We start from the raw sequence: 17,890 nt of genomic DNA, 5'->3' as shown, positions 1-17,890 counted from the left end.
CGATGATATCGTATCCCTTCCCTTCTGTTGAGAGAGGGCTGTTCAATTTTGACCTAGATGGCTTCTTGCAGCCCTCTTTCAAGCCAGCGGTCCTCTCTGTCCAAAATGTGGACTTTGCTGTCTTCCAAAGAGCGGCCTTTTGCCTTTGAAATCCAGAATTTTCTCCTGATGGGTTTCTTCTCCTATGTTGTGCGATGCATTTACGAAGGGGTTGTTTTGTTTCCCCAATGTTCAGATCCACACACGTCTCACTGCATTGTATCACGTTGCTCAGTTTTGTGTCTGGGTGTTTCATCCTTGGGGTGGGCAAGCTTCTGCCTTAGTGTGTTCTTGGATTTCAAGCATGCATGTATGTTGTGTTGGCAACAGAGGGGGTAGGGATACAACACCATCTATCTCCAGTCTACAACACAGTCCCAAGAAGGCTCCACACCCATTAGCACCACTCAGGTGACTCTGAGGACACAGATATAAACCTCCAGGTGGCCTCAACGACTCTCTCAAAGGAGGCAAATGACCAGCTGTCTGCAAGGAGTATAAATCCTTCCATTCCCCCACTATCCAGTCAGAACTAAAGAAGCTTCTGGGATGAGAAGCGAAACGTCTTCAAAGAAAAAAAACAAGAAAGTCCAGTTGCCTGCTGAAAAGCACCTTTGGGATGCCTTTAAATAGCATTTTTTACTCTTTGGCAGCGTCCAAAGCTGTGCCAGGACAGACCTACAGGCGTTGAAAGGTCCCCGGTGGGCACCAGACTTGGAAAGATTTCTTCTGCCAAGCATTGCGCGTTTTGAAAGAACGGTCTCTCGTCTTTCCCAGGGGAAGATAAAGGAAATTAAATTCATTTCTCATTAACAGGCACAGTCCCTGGCCTCCTCCTTATCTACCCGCCAGCTCTTGAGGATCTGCCGGCGTCTATCTCACTATCCAGACGAAAGCCTCCACCACGCTATCAATAAAGCTTGTCTTTCCAGGTAGGATTTTTTAGGAAGTGTTTTCTTTTGGGCAGGCATTTTCCTTTTTTTAATCTCAAGTCTGGACGTCGGTCGTTCATTTCCTCGTTGTTTGGAAGATAATGGAGAAGAAACCTTTGATCAGTTGGCTGTGATTCATCTCAACCACCAGGATGTCCTCGACCGCAGTTGCATCAAAAAAAAACCTGAATTAGCTTATAGCTTAAACTATAGTATAAAATACGAAAATGCAAAAGCAGGTAGTAGGGAACAAAGGTAAGGGGAAGGGAGAATAGAATAGAATAGAATAGAATAGAATAGAATAGAATAGAATAGAATAACAGAGTTGGAAGGGACCTTAGAGGTCATCTAGTCCAACCCCCAACTCAGGCAGGAAACCCTATACCATTTCAGATAAAAGGCTGTTCAATCTCTTCTTAAAAATGTCCAGTATTGGAGCACTCAACACAGAATAGAATAGAATAGAATAGAATAGAATAGAATAGAATAGAATAGAATAGAATAGAATAGAATAGAATAACAGAGTTGGAAGGGACCTTGGAGGTCATCTAGTCCAACCCCCTGCTCAGGCAGGAAACCCTGTACCATTTCAGACAAATGGCTGTCCAGTCTCTTCTTAAAAACTTCCACTGCTGGAGCATTTACAGCTTTTGGAGGCAGGTTGTTCCACTGGTTAATTGTTCCAAGTGTTAGGAAGTTTCCCCTTAGTTCCAGGTTGCTTCTCTCCTTGGTTGGTTTCCATCTGTTGCTTCTTATCCTGCCTTCAGGTGCTTTGGAGAATAGCTTGACTCCCTCTTCTTTGGGGCAGCCCCTGAGATACTGGAACGCTGCTATCCTGTCCCCCCTCGTCCTTCTCTTCATTAAACTAGACATGCCCAATTCCAGCAGCCGTTCCTTATATGTTTTAGCCTCCAGTCCCCCAATCATCTTTGTTGCTCTTCTCTGTACTCTTTCTAGAGTCTCAGCATCTTTTTTACATCATGGTGACCAAAACTGGATGCAGCATTCCAGGTGTGGCCTTACCAAGGCCTTGTAAAGTGGTATTAAGACTTCACCTGATCTTGATTCTATCCCTCTGTTAATGCAGCCCAGCACTGTGTTGTCTATTTGGCAGCTGCAGCACACGGCTGGCAAGATCACTATAGGATCTGGTCACCTCTAAGAAGTCTACAGAGCAGACTTTTTTCTCTGTGTGAAATAACTTCCCCTTTTTTTCTTGTGGTATCTAGGTTTTTACCCAACCTCGCCAAATCTGCCTTACATAAAAACCTGCTGGATGCCGAGATCGAATCAAGCTCTGCCGATATCCAGAAAACGGAGGGACGAGACTATAGCTGTAAGCTGTTGGTATTTTTCTTTCTTTTCTTTTTTTTCCTGTTAAATTAAATTGTACGCGTACAAACTGGGCCCGACTCTGTCCTACTTCTAACTCTGGAATCTTGTTTCACCTGTTAGCAACCAAAAGGTTCTGAGTCTTCCTAGAGACTTGCTTCATTTTTTTTAGAGTACTGTAATTTGGTTTACTGTCATGCCAGCTGCAATTTTTGCAGATTTCTATGCCAGGAAATTCCACAACTGGGATTGCAAAGAAAGGAAACCTTCTTGCAGAACAAATCACGGTTACATCTTTGTTTGCTAAAACAAGAGTTAGGTAGACAAACACTCAAGCTAATATCTCAAAGCAAACAAAGTGGACATCAAAATGCATCTACCGTATTTCCCCCCCAAATAAGACCTGGTCTTATATTAATTAAGCATTAGGGCTTATTTTCCAGTTAGGGCTTATATTTGGGGAAATACGGTACTGAATGCTTCAGTCTGGCTGACAATCTTAACTGGGGCTTATTTTTTGGGTGGGCATCCTGAAAAACCATGCTAGGGCTTATTTTCTGGCGGGGTCTTATTTTGGGGGGAAACACAGTATAGCCAAGTCCCATTTCAAAAGCCCCTTTGGAAGTCTTTCTCAGAGGACTTTCCAAAATGAAGTATTTCAGTGGCATTTTGAATGCAAAGAGCTGTGCCCATCTGGGCATAAAGAGACGATCCTTGATTTGTGTGCACATCCAGGTGAAATCAAGTCAGGAGTCCTCAGGATTGGAAGTGTCCAAATTCCGGTTTACAACCCCGACGAGAGCATGAAAGTGCCTGACGTTCTTTTCTATGAAAATACTCAAGTAAGTATCCCTTTGATCTCCTGTCCTTTCAGGTGGATGGAGACCAAGCCTCTGGGCTGTCTTTTGAAGATGGGCTCGCAGTCAAAGTCTCTCCCCAAAATGGGCATATTTGGCCTTTTCAGATTATGTTCAGGGCATCTACAAAATGGCTATTGGATTAGAAGCTGGCCTGTTGAGAAGGGGATAGGGAAGAGAAGAGAAGAGAAGAGAAGAGAAGAGAAGAGAAGAGAAGAGAAGAGAGAAGAGAATTTGAATAGAGAATAGAGACTTAGAACAGAATAGATAATAGAATTAGAACAGAATAGAATAGAATAGAATAGAATAGAATAGAATAGAATAGAATAGAATAGAATAGAATAGAATAGAATAGAATAAGTGGAATTTTCCTCCAATGCGATTTTCCTATGTATTTTACCAGGAAACGTAGATAGGGCAGCCTAGAAAAGTAAGTGCCCTCCTAACCATGCACAAGCACTCCGAATTTGTTCCCAGTGTCCATTTTGCTCTACGTGTTCATGGTGACCTAACCCTAACCCTAAGTGGAATTTTTCTCCTATGGGATTTTCCCATGTATTTTACCAGGAAACATAGATAGGGCAGCCTAGAAAAGTCAGTGGTCTCCTAACCATACCCAAGCACTCCGAGTTTGTTGGCGGTGTCCATTTTGCTCTCTGAGTTCATGGTGACCTAACCCTAAACCTAAGTGGAATTTTCCTCCAATGGGATTTTCCCATGTATTTTGCCAGGAAACATAGATAGGGAAGCCTAGAAAAGTCAGTGCCCACCTAACCATACCCAAGCACTCCACGTTTGTTGGCGATGTCCATTTTGCTCTACGCATTCATGGTGACCTAACCCTAACCCTAAGTGGAATTTTCCTCCTATGGGATTTTCCCATGTATTTTACCAGGAAACATAGATAGGGCAGGCTAGAAAAGTCAGTGCCCTCCTCCATACCCCTGGCAATGTCATTTGCTCTACAAGCTCATGGTGACCTAACCCTAACCCAGTGAATTTTCCTCCTATGGGATTTTTGTACCAGGAAACATAGATAGGGCAGGCTAGAAAAGTCAGTGCCCTCCTAACCATACCCAAGGACTCTGAATTTGTTGGCAATGTCCATTTTGCTCTACAAGTTCATGGTGACCTAACCCTAACCCTAAGTGGAATTTTCCTCCTATGGGATTTTCCCATGTATTTTGCCAGGAAACATAGATAGGGCAGGCTAGAAACGTCAGTGCCCTCCTAACCATACCCAAGCACTCCGAATTTGTTGGCGATGGCCATTTTGCTCTCTGAGTTCATGGTGATCTAACCCTAACCCTAAGTGGAATTTTCCTCCTATGGGATTTTCCCATGTATTTTACCAGGAAACATAGATAGGGCAGCCTAGAAAAGTCAGTGGTCTCCTAACCATACCCAAGGACTCTGAATTTGTTGGCAATGTCCATTTTGCTCTACCATGGTGACCTAACCCTAACCCTAAGTGGCTCCTATTGGACCATGAACCAGGAAACATAGATAGGGCAGCCTAGGTGACCTAACCCTAACCCTAAGTGGAATTTTCCTCCTATTGGATTTTCCCATGAATTTTGCCAGGAAACATAGATAGGGCAGCTAGAAAAGTCAGTGCCCTCCTAACCATACCCAAGGACTCTGATTTGTGGCGCTGTCCATTTTGCTCTACGCTCATGGTGACCTAACCTAACCCTAAGTGGAATTTTCCTCCTAGGGGATTTCCATGTATTTTACCAGGAAACTAGATAGGGCAGCCTAGAAAAGTCATTGCCCTCCTAACCATACCCAAGCACTCCAAATTTGTTGGCGATGGCCATTTTGCTCTCTGAGTTCATGGTGACCTAACCCTAACCCTAAGTGGAATTTTCCTCCTATGGGATTTTCCCATGTATTTTACCAGGAAACATAGATAGGGCAGGCTAGAAAAGTCAGTGCCCTCCTAACCATACCCAAGGACTCTGAATTTGTTGGCAATGTCCATTTTGCTCTACAAGTTCATGGTGACCTAACCCTAACCCTAAGTGGAATTTTCCTCCTATTGGATTTTCCCATGTATTTTGCCAGGAAACATACATAGGGCAGGCTAGAAACGTCAGTGCCCTCCTAACCATACCCAAGCACTCCGAATTTGTTGGCGATGGCCATTTTGCTCTACTGAGTTCATGGTGACCTAACCCTAACCCTAAGTGGAATTTTCCTCCTATGGGATTTTCCCATGTATTTTACCAGGAAACATAGATAGGGCAGGCTAGAAAAGTCAGTGCCCTCCTAACCATACCCAAGGACTCAGATGGCCTAATCCTAACTATACCCAAGCACTCCGAGTTTGTTGGCGGTGTCCATTTTGCTCTCTGAGTTCATGGTGACCTAACCCTAACCCTAAGTGGAATTTTCCTCCAATGGGATTTTCCCATGAATTTTGCCAGGAAACATAGATAGGGCAGCCTAGAAAAGTCAGTGCCCACCTAACCATACCCAAGGACTCTGATTTGTTGGCGATGTCCATTTTGCTCTACGCATTCATGGTGACCTAACCCTAACCCTAAGTGGAATTTTCCTCCTATGGGATTTTCCCATGTATTTTACCAGGAAACATAGATAGGGCAGGCTAGAAAAGTCAGTGCCCTCCTAACCATACCCAAGGACTCTGAATTTGTTGGCAATGTCCATTTTGCTCTACAAGTTCATGGTGACCTAACCCTAACCCTAAGTGGAATTTTCCTCCTATGGGATTTTCCCATGTATTTTGCCAGGAAACATACATAGGGCAGGCTAGAAACGTCAGTGCCCTCCTAACCATACCCAAGCACTCCGAATTTGTTGGCGATGGCCATTTTGCTCTCTGAGTTCATGGTGATCTAACCCTAACCCTAAGTGGAATTTTCCTCCAATGGGATTTTCCCATGTATTTTGCCAGGAAACATAGATAGGGCAGCCTAGAAAAGTCAGTGCCCTCCTAACCATAGCCAAGCACTCCACGTTTGTTGGCGGTTTCCATTTTGCTCTACGCGTTCATGGTGACCTAACCCTAACCCTAAGTGGAATTTTCCTCCTATGGGATTTTCCCATGTATTTTACCAGGAAACATAGATAGGGCAGGCTAGAAGAAAAGTCAGTGCCCTCCTAACCATACCCAAGCACTCCGAATTGTTGGCTGTCCATTTTGCTCTACGAGTTCATGGTGACCTAACCCTAACCTAAGTGGAATTTTCCTCCTATGGGATTTTTCCATGTATTTTACCAGGAAACATAGATAGGGCAGCCTAGAAAAGTCAGTGCCCACCTAACCATACCCAAGGACTCTGAATTTGTTGGCGATGTCCATTTTGCTCTACGCATTCATGGTGACCTAACCCTAACCCTAAGTGGAATTTTCCTCCTATGGGATTTTCCCATGTATTTTACCAGGAAACATAGATAGGGCAGCCTAGAAAAGTCAGTGCCCTCCTAACCATACCCAATCACTCCGAATTTGTTGGCCTTGTCCATTTTGCTCCCAAGTCAAGAGGTTTTGCATTTCTTTCCATTGTGTGTAGTTAGCTATATTTAGCTAAGTTCTGGAACCTATCCAAGATTATTGGGTGCATCGTTGCTGCCTTCTTAGTTCTTGTGTGTGTGAATGATCTGGAAAGTGTGTTCCATTTTAAACCCCAAACAAGCGTATTGTGTTCTTGGGGTTCTGATGGGCCAATCTAGAGCAGATCCTGGTTCAGCAGAAACGAAATTTAAGAACATTTTTGTTGTTTCAGACATTAGGATTCTGGACCAATTTTATGAATGAGTAAGGTGCATAGTCATCTCTATTCTAAACCTTTCAGCATCTCCCAGTGTAGCATTAGTACTGGTCTGCTCACCAGTAGTACCTTCCTTTCTCTCCCTTCTTTTGCTGTCCCAAGGAGGAGAAAGTGGAGAGGGGGGTCCTTGGTGCTCTCTGAGCTTGGTGGTTTTCTTGCAGACGTTTCATGACCCAACTAGGGAATATCATCAGTGCTAGAAGGAAGAGGTGTTTGTAGGGAGAAGGAGGAGGAGGGGGAGGAGGAGGAGGAGAATGACTGTGGGGTCCTTGGTGCTCTCTGAGCTTGGTGGTTTTCTTGCAGACGTTTCATGACCCAACTAGATAACATCATCAATGCTAGAAGGGTTTGGGTTTGTGGAGAGGAGGAGGAGGAGGAGGACGACGACTGTGAGGTCCTTGGTGCTCTCTGAACTTGGTGGTTTTCACCAGATGTTGCAGATGTTTCATGACCCAACAAGGTAACATCATCAATGTTAGGAGGAAGTGGGGTTATAGGGGAGGAAGGGGAAAAGGAGGAGGGGGGGGACTGTAGGTTCCTTGGTGCTCTCTGAGCTTGTTTATTTTCTTCCTGACTTTTTATGACCCTACTAGGTTACATCATCAGTGCTAGCTAGGACTCCTTGTAGCACTGATGATGTTACCTAGTTGGGTCATGAAACATCTGCAAGAAAACAACCAAGCTCAAGGATCACCAAGGACCCCACAGCCCCCCCCCCTCCTCTTCCTCCTCTTCTCCAAAAAAACACACTACTTCCTAGCACTGATGATGTTGCCCAGTTGGGTCATGAAACGTCTGCAAGAAAACCACCAAGTTGAAGGAGCACCAGGGACCCCTCGTCGTAATGATTCTCCGACGAGTATAATTCTGTGCGGCTGACTCAGAAGAATCACAACAGCATTCATACTTCAGTGTTTTCACTCACTCCTTTTTCTTTTCTTCCCAATTTTAAAACATGGCTTTCTTTTCCATGTTAGCATATGATGGTGATGGAAGACATGTTAAAAGACTTTTTGCTCGGAGAGCATCTTCTTTTAGTGGGCAACCAGGTAAGAGAAATCACATTTTTTTTTTCCCTATCCAATCCATTTTGCGCATTTAAATATTCAAAGCTCTTTATCTGTTCTGCCAACGAGTCAGTTTCCCTGAAATTGTAAGCGTGACTTCCGAATACGGGCCTGCCCTCAATTTAACAACAGTCCATTTAGGGACCGTTCAAAGTTACAACGGCATTGAAAAAAAATGTGACGTACGACCGTTTTCACACTTACGACCGTTGCGGCATCCCCTGATCAAAATTCAGACGCTTGGCCCCTGACTCGTACTTACGACGATCGCCGCGTCCTGGGGTCACATGACCCCTTTTTGGGTCCTTCTGAGAGGCAAACTCAATGGGGAGCGAATTCCACTTAACGACATTACTAACTTAACAACTGCAGTTGTTAAGGAAGGTTGTAAAACGGGGAAAAAGTCCCTTTTTCGCTGAGCAACAGGAATTTTGGGATCAAATAATAGGTGGGAAAGAAATGGAGGTAGTGACAGATTTTATCTTCCTGGGCTCCAAGATCACCACAGATGGGGACTGTAGCCAAGAAATTAAAAGACGCTTGCTCCTGGGGAGGAAAGCTATGGCAAATCTAGACAGCATACTAAAAAGCAGAGACATCACCCTGCCAACAAAAGTGCATATAGTCCAGGCCATGGTTTTCCCACTTGCAATGTATGGCTGTGAAAGTTGGACCATGAGAAAGGCTGAGCGCCAAAGAATAGAGGCCTTTGAGCTATGGTGCTGGAGAAGACTCCTGCGAGTCCCCTGGACTGCAAGGCGACCAAACCGGTCAGTCCTAGAGGAGATCAACCCCGACTCCTCTTGAGAAGGCCAGATCCTGAAGCTGAAACTCAAGTACTTTGGCCATCTAATGGGAAGGAAGGACTCACTGGAGAAGAGCCTGATGCTGGGAAAGATGGAGGGCAAGAGAAGAAGGGGATGACAGAGAAGGAGGTGGCTGGATGGAGTCACTGAAGCAGCAGGCGTGATCTTCAATGGACTCCAGAAGATGATAAAGGACAGGAAGACCTAGAGGAACGTGGTCCATGGGGTCGCGATGGGTCGGACACGACTTCGCAACTAACAACAACAAGCCGAGAACTATCTGCATGTAGCCACGAGGCATTACGGCCGTTAACTCTACAGCAAATCAACCTTCCCTTTTGATTAAAAAAATGATGCAATTAAACTCTTTTGTTTGCAAGGAGTTCGGTGAGTTAATAATGGTTTTAAGTGGGATGTAGCCTGATCATCATCCTTTTTGTATTTACCTGGGATGTCGTGGCCTGGAGTTTTAGTGCCAGAAACTGAGGACGATTCTCATTTTAGCTGGCAAATTGAGTTCCTTTGTAGAGACTGTTCCACGCTATCTTCCCCTCTAAAATATCCCTCATTGTGGTTGCCTTGTTGTTGCAGGGTGTGGGGAAAAATAAAGTGGTCGACAGATTCCTCCAGCTGTTAAATCGACCCAGAGAATATTTGCAGCTGCACAGGTGAGCCGAGCTTTGGAGGGTGGGATTCTTGCTGTCAACATTTGGAGTTAGGCAAAAGGCTTTTTAAAAAATATTTATTTATCTTTCATATTTCTTAACTGCCCACTCCTTCAGAGTAGGGCTCTGTTTTCTCTTCAGATTGCAGTTAAGGGAGTGGGCAGTTAAGAAATATGAAAGATAAATAAAGCTTAAAAAGATTTTAGAAAACTATCACATATATAATGTGAAAAGAAATCAGATTCCCTCTCTGAGGGAGTGGGCAGTTAAGAAATATGAAAGATAAAGGTTAAAAAATATTTTAGAAAACTACTATATATATAATCTGAAGAGAAACCAGAAATGTCAAATTAACTCAAGCAGTGGCATATTAAGAAAACTTACATAAAATGTTTTACAGATGGCATAGGAGACCAGTGAGATTAGCAAAAATGTTTAAAAATACTTGCAATAAGTGTTGGAAATGCAAACAAGACCAGGTAAGGTACTTATTACCATATCTGGTGGACATGCCCTGAGGCAAAAAGATTTTGCTTAAAAATACATTTATGGTTGGAGAAAATGACTAAAAAAATAAATAGACTTTAAGCCAGAATTAGTTTAGTAAGGAATAATAGGAGCAAATTATGAGAAAGTTTGTATGTATTTAATTCCACACCTACTAACTGCAGCAAGAATTGTATTTGCCCAACATTGGAAAAATGAAAATTTATCAACTGAAGAAGAATTAATTAAGGAAAAATTTAAGAGTGTGCAGAAATGGACAGATTGACTTTAAAGAGAAAAGAGAAAGAAGACAGTATATTTTAGAACATGGGATAATTTCTATCAATGGCTAGAAAAACCAGTTAGAGAGAAAGGAATGTGATATGTAACTTTGAATATATATTAGCAAGAAGACCATCGAGCAATTAAATAACATATTGTTTATGGTAATTAACTATTGTCTATTAATTTTTGTTAAACACATGAACTCCATTATATATATATAATGTGAAGAAAAATCTCCCTGAGGGAGTGGGCAGTTAAGAAATATGAAAGATAAATAAAAGTTAAAAATATTTTAGAAAACTATTACATATATAATGTGAAGAGCAACTGGAACCCCTCTCTGAGGGAGTGGGCAGTTGAGAAATATGAAAGATAAATAAAAGTTAAAAATATTTTAGAAAACTATTACATATATAATGTGAAGAGCAACTGGAACCCCTCTCTGAGGGAGTGGGCAGTTGAGAAATATGAAAGATAAATAAAAGTTAAAAATATTTTAGAAAAATATTACATATATAATGTGAAGAGCAACTGGAACCCCTCTCTGAGGGAGTGGGCAGTTGAGAAATATGAAAGATAAAGGTTAAAAATATTTTAGAAAACTATTACATATATAATGTGAAGAGAAATCTCCCTGAAGGAGTGGGCAGTTAAGAAATATGAAAGATAAATAAAGGTTTAAAATATTTTAGAAAACTATTATATATATAATGTGAAGAGCAACTGGAACCCCTCTCTGAGGGAGTGGGCAGTTAAGAAATATGAAAATATAAATAAAGGTTAAAAATATTTTAGAAAACTATTACACATATTATGTGAAGAGAAACCAGAATGTCTCTCTGAGGGAGTAGACTGATATGAAATATAAATAAACATTAAACATATTTTTAAAAACTGCTTTTATATACATACATATGCATACACAGAAACACACACACACACACACACAAAATCTGAAGAGAAACCAGAGCCCCCCTCTGTGGAAGTGGGGGAGTTATATATACAGGTAGTCCTTGACTTACAAGCATTCGTTTAGTGACCGTTCAAAGTTACAACGGCACTGAAAAATGGGATTTAACGACCATATTTCACTCTCATGACCGTTGTAATATCCCACGGTCACGTGATCAAAATTCAGACAGTTGGCAACTGGCATGTACTTAACGACAGTTCGTTTTACGCAGGGAGTTGCTTAACAACTGTGGCAAAATAGCCCTAGCAATAGCACTTATATACCGCTTCACAGTGCTTTTTTACAGCCCTCTCTAAGGGGTTTAAAGGGTCAGCATATGAGCCCCCAACCCTCTGGGTCCTCATTTTTACCGATCTCGGAAGGACGGAAGGCTGAGCCCACCTTGAGCTGGTCAGGATCGAACTTCCTGGCGGTGGGCAGAGTCAGCCGGGAATATGGCAATACTCCGTTAACAACGGCCTCACGTAGCAGTGGAGATTCTGGCCCCCATTGTCGCAAGCCAGGGGCTACCTGTACTACAGATCCACTAAGGCACTTAGATTCCTCCGACTGGACTCAAAACACCAGCTTTTAATGTTAGGGCTTTAAATGGCCCCTGCTGGCCTTTGGAAAAGGGAACACTCGGTGACCGGCAGAAGTGATTAAAAGAGAAGAAAAATGTATGCTGCCTCCCGTTGTGAATCAGGGAGTAGAAAATAGCACAGCATGTTTGCAAATGCAACTTCCCCTCCCTCCCTCCCTCCCCACTTTCCCCAATGCACTGAGGTGCTCAGCTGGGATCTGTGACTAGAAGCCTGTCCCTGATTTGCCGCCCTAGGGACACCACCGTGCAGAGCCTGACGCTTCAGCCGTCCGTGAAAGAGGGCCTGATTGTGTACGAGGACTCTCCACTCGTAAGTCTCTTGCAAGGGGCGACTGGGTTGCTGCTTCCGTCGTTAAAATCTGAGAGAACCCATGCGCTCGTGGGGCAGGCCCCTCTGCGTGGAGTCCCTGGTAAATCCAGGGTTCACGTTGTAAGAAGACTGTCCCCTAAATAAATTAGGTTATTATAATTTATAAGATAGGTAGGTAGGTAGGTAGGTAGGTAGATACAGATAGATACAGTAGATAGATAGATAGATAGATAGATAGATAGATAGATAGATAGATAGATAGATAGATAGATAGATAGATAGAGAAAGGAAAGAAAGAAAGAAAGAAAGAAAGAAAGAAAGAAAAAGAAAGAAAGAAAGAAAGAAAGAAAGAAAGAAAGGTGGATGGATGGATGGATGGATGGATGGATAAAAAAGGTAGGTGGATGGAGAATAGATAGAAAAAGAAAAGAAAGAAAGACGTATAGGTGGATAGATGGATGGATAGATAGATAGTAGATAGATAGCTAGAGAAAGAAAAAGAAAGAAAGAAAGAAAAGAAAGAAAGAGAAAGAAAAAGAAGGAAAGAAAGAAAGAAAGAAAGAAAGAAAGGTGGATGAATGGATGGATAAAAAAGGTAGGTGGATGGAGAATAGATAGAAAAAGAAAAGAAAGAAAGACATATAGGTGGATGGATGGATAGATAGTAGATAGATAGAGAAAGAAAAAGAGAAAGAAAGAAAGGTGGATGGATGAATGGATGGATAAAAAAAGTAGGTGGATGGAGAATAGATAGAAAAAGAAAAGAAAGAAAGACGTATACGTGGATAGATGGATGGATAGATAGATAGTAGATAGATAGATAGATAGATAGATAGATAGATAGATAGATAGATAGATAAAAAAGGATAGGTGTATGGGTAAGTGGATGGATAGAGAGATAGTAGATAGATATAGATTGGATGGATTGGTAGAAAGAAGAAAGAGAAAAGAGGATAGATAGATAGATAGATAGATAGATAGATAGATAGATAGATAGATGAAAAAAAGAGGATAGGTGGATAGATGGATGGACGGACGAATGGACGGACGGATAGACGGACAGACAGTTTTCTTCTGATCCACATTCATCAAATTTGTGAAATAGATATTTTTCTTTTTTGGGGGGGATGACCTAGGAATATCTTTGCTTGGCTTGCCTTGTCCATAATAATAATAAAAGTAGCCTTCATATCAGAATGGGAACCCACTGTGTTGCATCTAGGCTGGAAAGACTAGATTTCTAATATTAGTAATATTTTTTTTCCCCGCCAACGTTTGTCTCATCCCAATCATCTCTTTCTAGGTGAAAGCTGTCAAAAAGGGGCACATCCTCATGATTGACGAGGCAGACAAGGCACCCACAAACGTCACCTGCATTTTGAAAACTTTGGTGGAGAGCGGAGAGATGATTCTGTCCGACGGGAGACGCATTGTTTCTAGTAAGCCGTCCCAGAGAGAAAGTCTTCCAGTAGCTGACTTTCTTACGGATTAATAAATTAAGAGCTGTTAATAACATAACTGGAGATGTAATTTTCTTCAGAGAAATGGAGGGCTTTAGTGATTAATTAATAGTAATTTGTAGTATCCTTTGATAAGCAAGTCATTGCTTTCCGGAATAAAGTCTTAATCAGATTGAAAAGGCTGTTTTTGTTTGTCTAATCTTCCAGATGCTGATGCTGCAGATGGGAGAAAAAATGTCATAGTAATGCATCCGGATTTTAGGATGGTTGTTTTAGCAAACAGGCCGGGATTCCCTTTCTTGGGAAATGACTTTTTTGGAACACTTGGTAAGTCACACACACTTGATTAAAAGCTGCTATTTTATGGTCCTGTCTATGAAAAGATGCTACTTTCGTTTCACTAGTCTGGTTGCAGGGGGGACGGACGGACCTCAAAGTGTAGGTGTATTAAAACCGTTTCTTTATTTTAGACTCTCTTGCTCCTTTGCTTTTTGGGAAAAGAAATATGTATTTTGGGCCATGCGTAATTTTTCCTAGAAAAATGTTTTTTTCAAAAAAAAAAAAAAAAATAAGCTCCATTCTGAAGGGCTAGTAGTAGCGTAGTAAGAAAGCTAAGCTTATTTTCTTCAAAAATTTAAAGTATGTATTTTAGTCCAAGGGTGTAGGTCTGTTCCAGGGGTAGGCAACCTTGGCTCTTTTATGACTTGGGGACTTCAACTCCCAGAATTCCTGAGCCAGCCACGCTGAGGGGAAGGGGAGAGGTTTCCAAGCTGAGCCATGATGGCTCAGGAATTCTGGGAGTTGAAGTCCACGAGTCATGAGGGGGCCATAGTTCCCCCACGCTGGCTGAGGAATTCTGGGAGTTGAAGTCCACGAGTCATGAGGGGGCCATAGTTCCCCCACGCTGGCTGAGGAATTCTGGGAGTTGAAGTCCACGAGTCATGAGGGGGCCATAGCTCCCCCATGCTGGCTGAGGAATTCTGGGAGTTGAAGTCCACGAGTCATAAAAGAACCAAGATTGCCTAACCCTGGTCTATACATATGTTGCATATAGTGTGTTTTAAATGTGGGTTGTGTATGTGTAATTTTGAGAACAAGCACCTAAATTTCATTTTTAATGTGTGCCATTGTGCCCCCAGGAATAAATGACAATAAAGGTTACCTAATCTAAAATTATTTTTTTTTTTCAAAAAAATGAATATGAGTAAAAAAATAAGCTTCTTGCTGAAGGGCTAGTCGTAGTTGTAGTAAGCAAGCTAAGCTTAAACCTCTTGTGTTTTCTTTAAAAGTTTAAAATATTTCGCAGCACCCCTGTGAGTTCACTCTAGTACACTACAGTGCAAAGTCTTCTTCTTTATTAAGTACTATAAATGAATTGAGGCCTTTGAACTATGGTGCTGGAGAAGACTCCTGTGAGTCCCCTGGACTGCAAGGCAATCAAACTGGTCAGTCCTAGAGGAGATCAACCCCGACTGCTCTTGAGAAGGCCAGATCCTGAAGTTGAAACTCAAAGACTTTGGCCACCTCATGAGAAGGAAGGACTCCATGGAGAAGAGTCTAATGCTGGGAAAGATGGAGGGCAAGAGAAGAAGGGGACGACAGAGAAGGAGGTGGCTGGATGGAGTCACTGAAGCAGTAGGCGTGAGCTTCAATGAACTTCAGAAGATGGTAGAGAACAGGAAGGCTTGGAGGAACGTTGTCTATGGAGTCGCGATGGGTCGGACACGACTTCGCGACTGACAAACAAATGAATTAACCTATTGGATGCCATTTTCTCCTTTCTTCTTCTTGCCTCTTCCAGGAGACATATTTAGCTGTCATGCAGTTGATAACCCAAAACCAAACTCAGAACTAGCCATGCTTCGACAGTACGGGCCCGATGTCCCAGACTCAGTTCTCCAGAAACTGGTAGCAGCTTTTGGAGAGCTGCGAAGTTTGGCCGACCAAGGAATTATCAATTATCCTTACTCAACTCGAGAAGTCGTGAACATTGTCAAGCATTTACAGGTAGTGTATGACTGTTCCTAATACTGGACTGTTCACTAATCAATTATTATTTGACTTTAAAGGCTATTTTTAACCTTTGGAAAGCCTGGCGTGTTTCAGAAGATGTTTCTAAGGATGCTTTCGCCTTTGATGTCACCAAATCTTAAAGAAACGTGTCCTCATTGAGATAGAAGCAGGGACTCTTTTTGTGTCCTTCCTCGTTCAATTAATTATGAATGGCTTAATTCAGTGGTTCTCAACCTGTGGGTCGGGACCCCATTTGGGGTCGAACGACCATTTCACGGGGGTCGCCAAACAAGGCTGTCCGCCATTTTTTCCCCCTTTTCTTTGGCCACGCCCCTGGCACCCGGTGATGTATAAGTGGTTGGGGGTCACCACAACATGGGGAACTGTATTGTGGGGTCGCCGCATTAGAAAGTTTGAGAACCACTGGCTTAATTTCTGATTTTTTGGATCGGTGTGAATCCAAGCTGTGTCATGTTCCTTTTGTTGGGTTGTGGGTTGCTCCAACACTGGAGTTTTTAAACAAGCGTTTGGACAACCATTTCTCCGAAACGGTGTAGGGTTGATCAGGGGGTGGGTGGGACTAGAAGACCTCCAAAGTCCCTTCCAGCTCTCTTATTCTCTTACTCCCTTCCTGTAAGTGAAAAGAGTAGAATTCTTCCCGATATGGTTGCATTGTTTTGTGCCCTGAAAAATCCCATACAATTCAAAGAGAGTCTTCTCTTCATCCTGTTTGGTTGCCTGTGTTGTTAAAAAGAAAAAGATTTAGCCTCTAAACCCCTCGTCTAACTTGATTCCTCATCCTTGCTCTCTTTCTGGTTCCTCAGTATCTTTATTTCACTGAGGTGTGACACAGTATTTCAGGTGTAGTTGGTCAGTGGGACCAGTAGAACATAGAGCAAATGGTGTGGGAGTACCGTGGCGCGTGAGTTCCTCATCGTTGTCCTGCTCCTGACTAATTGATCAATTAAACCAGCATTTCTCGACCGTAGCGATTTTAAGATGTGGAGAGTTCAACTCCTTGAAGTCCCAAGCCAGCATGGCTTGCTGGAGAAATCGGAAACTTGAAGTCTAGGCATCTTAAAATTGCCAACTTTAAGAAATACTGAATTAAAAGCCATCTGCCAAGTGTCTTAACCTGTAGGAGAAGGAGTGGCAGAACCCGGGGCTGGAGTTAAAAGAGGGATCAACCTAGAATCCCTAAGTAGTCACAAGTGAACTAAAGTCCAACTCTCTTTGAGTGCCCTTGCCTCTTATCTAGCTTTAACCAGGTGCTGATCATTAGTTGAGAAGGCAGGACAAGAAGCAACGGATGGAAACTAAGCAAGGAGAGAAGCAACCTAGAACTAAGGAGTAACTTCCTGACAGTTAGAAGAATTAACCAGTGGAACAACCTGCCTCCAGAAGCGGTAAATGCTCCAACACTGGAAGTCTTTAAGAAGAGACTGGACAGCCATTTGTCCGAAATGGTATAGGGTTTCCTGCCTGAGCAGGGGGTTGGACTAGATGACCTCCAAGGTCCCTTCCAACTTTATTATTATCATTCCTGTTCATAGGCTTTTAGCAGTAAATTGACTGGATTGAACCTTCACAGGTGGACTTTCACACCTGATATAACCAGACATGGAAACCAGACCCAATGTCTTGAATATCTGGCATCAGAGCTGGCTGTTTAAGAATACGTCTACCGAATAGTTCTTTACGTGGCATATGCTGCATTTTCAGAAGATTCTAGCTTTTTCTTTCAAGTATCTCCCAGTATCTTAAATAGTTAAAAAGAAGGAAAAGATCCTGGAAGGCTTGTTTATGCCAAAGAACCGTCATGATTGAACAAGCTGGAGGCTGAACTGTTCCATAAATGAATCTAAAAATAACTAAGGAATGGACATAATTATGACATTAAAGCAAGGGACGGTCTTAATTCACACACACACTTCAGTTTCTGGTTTGAATTCAGTCTTGGCTTAACCTCAAGTGCTTCCCAGGGATCTGGATCAAGGGATTCACTGGATTTATTTAGATTTTCTTCAACCAGTAGCACGCAGAAACAAACGTCATTGTTTAGGACACAGAGGCATTCCCCCCCCCCCCCAGTGTCTAGCAGGTAATGGGAACCAGTTGGGATGAAAGGAAGGAGGGAAGTGATACAATCTCACAGCTTGGGAACAGAGGAAGGAAGTTTAAATCATTACACAATATCTGTTTCTATACTTGTAGGGCTCTGCTAAGCGTTCCTCTGCGAAATCAGGGTGTTTTATACATATACATATATGTGTGTGTGTGTGTGT

General features: G+C 42.5%; 1 protein-coding gene across 2 annotated transcripts in view; it reads left to right on the top strand.

Annotated features, from left to right (window-relative positions):
- The window catches only part of LOC120296759 (von Willebrand factor A domain-containing protein 8-like), a 51,156-nt gene extending 34,153 nt beyond the window's left edge, over positions 1 to 17,003 (top strand). For both annotated transcript variants that reach the window (XM_039318720.1, XM_039318721.1), the window contains 9 exons: positions 856 to 971; positions 2,201 to 2,307; positions 3,039 to 3,145; positions 7,935 to 8,006; positions 9,422 to 9,498; positions 12,057 to 12,132; positions 13,436 to 13,571; positions 13,800 to 13,919; positions 15,394 to 17,003. In XM_039318720.1, coding sequence (XP_039174654.1) covers positions 856 to 971; positions 2,201 to 2,307; positions 3,039 to 3,145; positions 7,935 to 8,006; positions 9,422 to 9,498; positions 12,057 to 12,132; positions 13,436 to 13,571; positions 13,800 to 13,919; positions 15,394 to 15,620 — 1,038 coding nt within the window. In that variant the 3' untranslated portion in view covers positions 15,621 to 17,003. The remainder of the gene's footprint in view (positions 1 to 855; positions 972 to 2,200; positions 2,308 to 3,038; positions 3,146 to 7,934; positions 8,007 to 9,421; positions 9,499 to 12,056; positions 12,133 to 13,435; positions 13,572 to 13,799; positions 13,920 to 15,393) is intronic.
- The last annotated feature ends 887 nt before the right edge of the window (positions 17,004 to 17,890 follow it).

This window comes from Crotalus tigris, unplaced genomic scaffold, assembly GCF_016545835.1.
Source record: "Crotalus tigris isolate CLP2741 ecotype Arizona unplaced genomic scaffold, ASM1654583v1 scf7180000021472.79164, whole genome shotgun sequence".
In the NCBI taxonomy this organism is placed as follows: Eukaryota; Metazoa; Chordata; class Lepidosauria; order Squamata; family Viperidae; genus Crotalus; species Crotalus tigris.
This window is presented reverse-complemented; position numbering and strand designations above follow the sequence as displayed.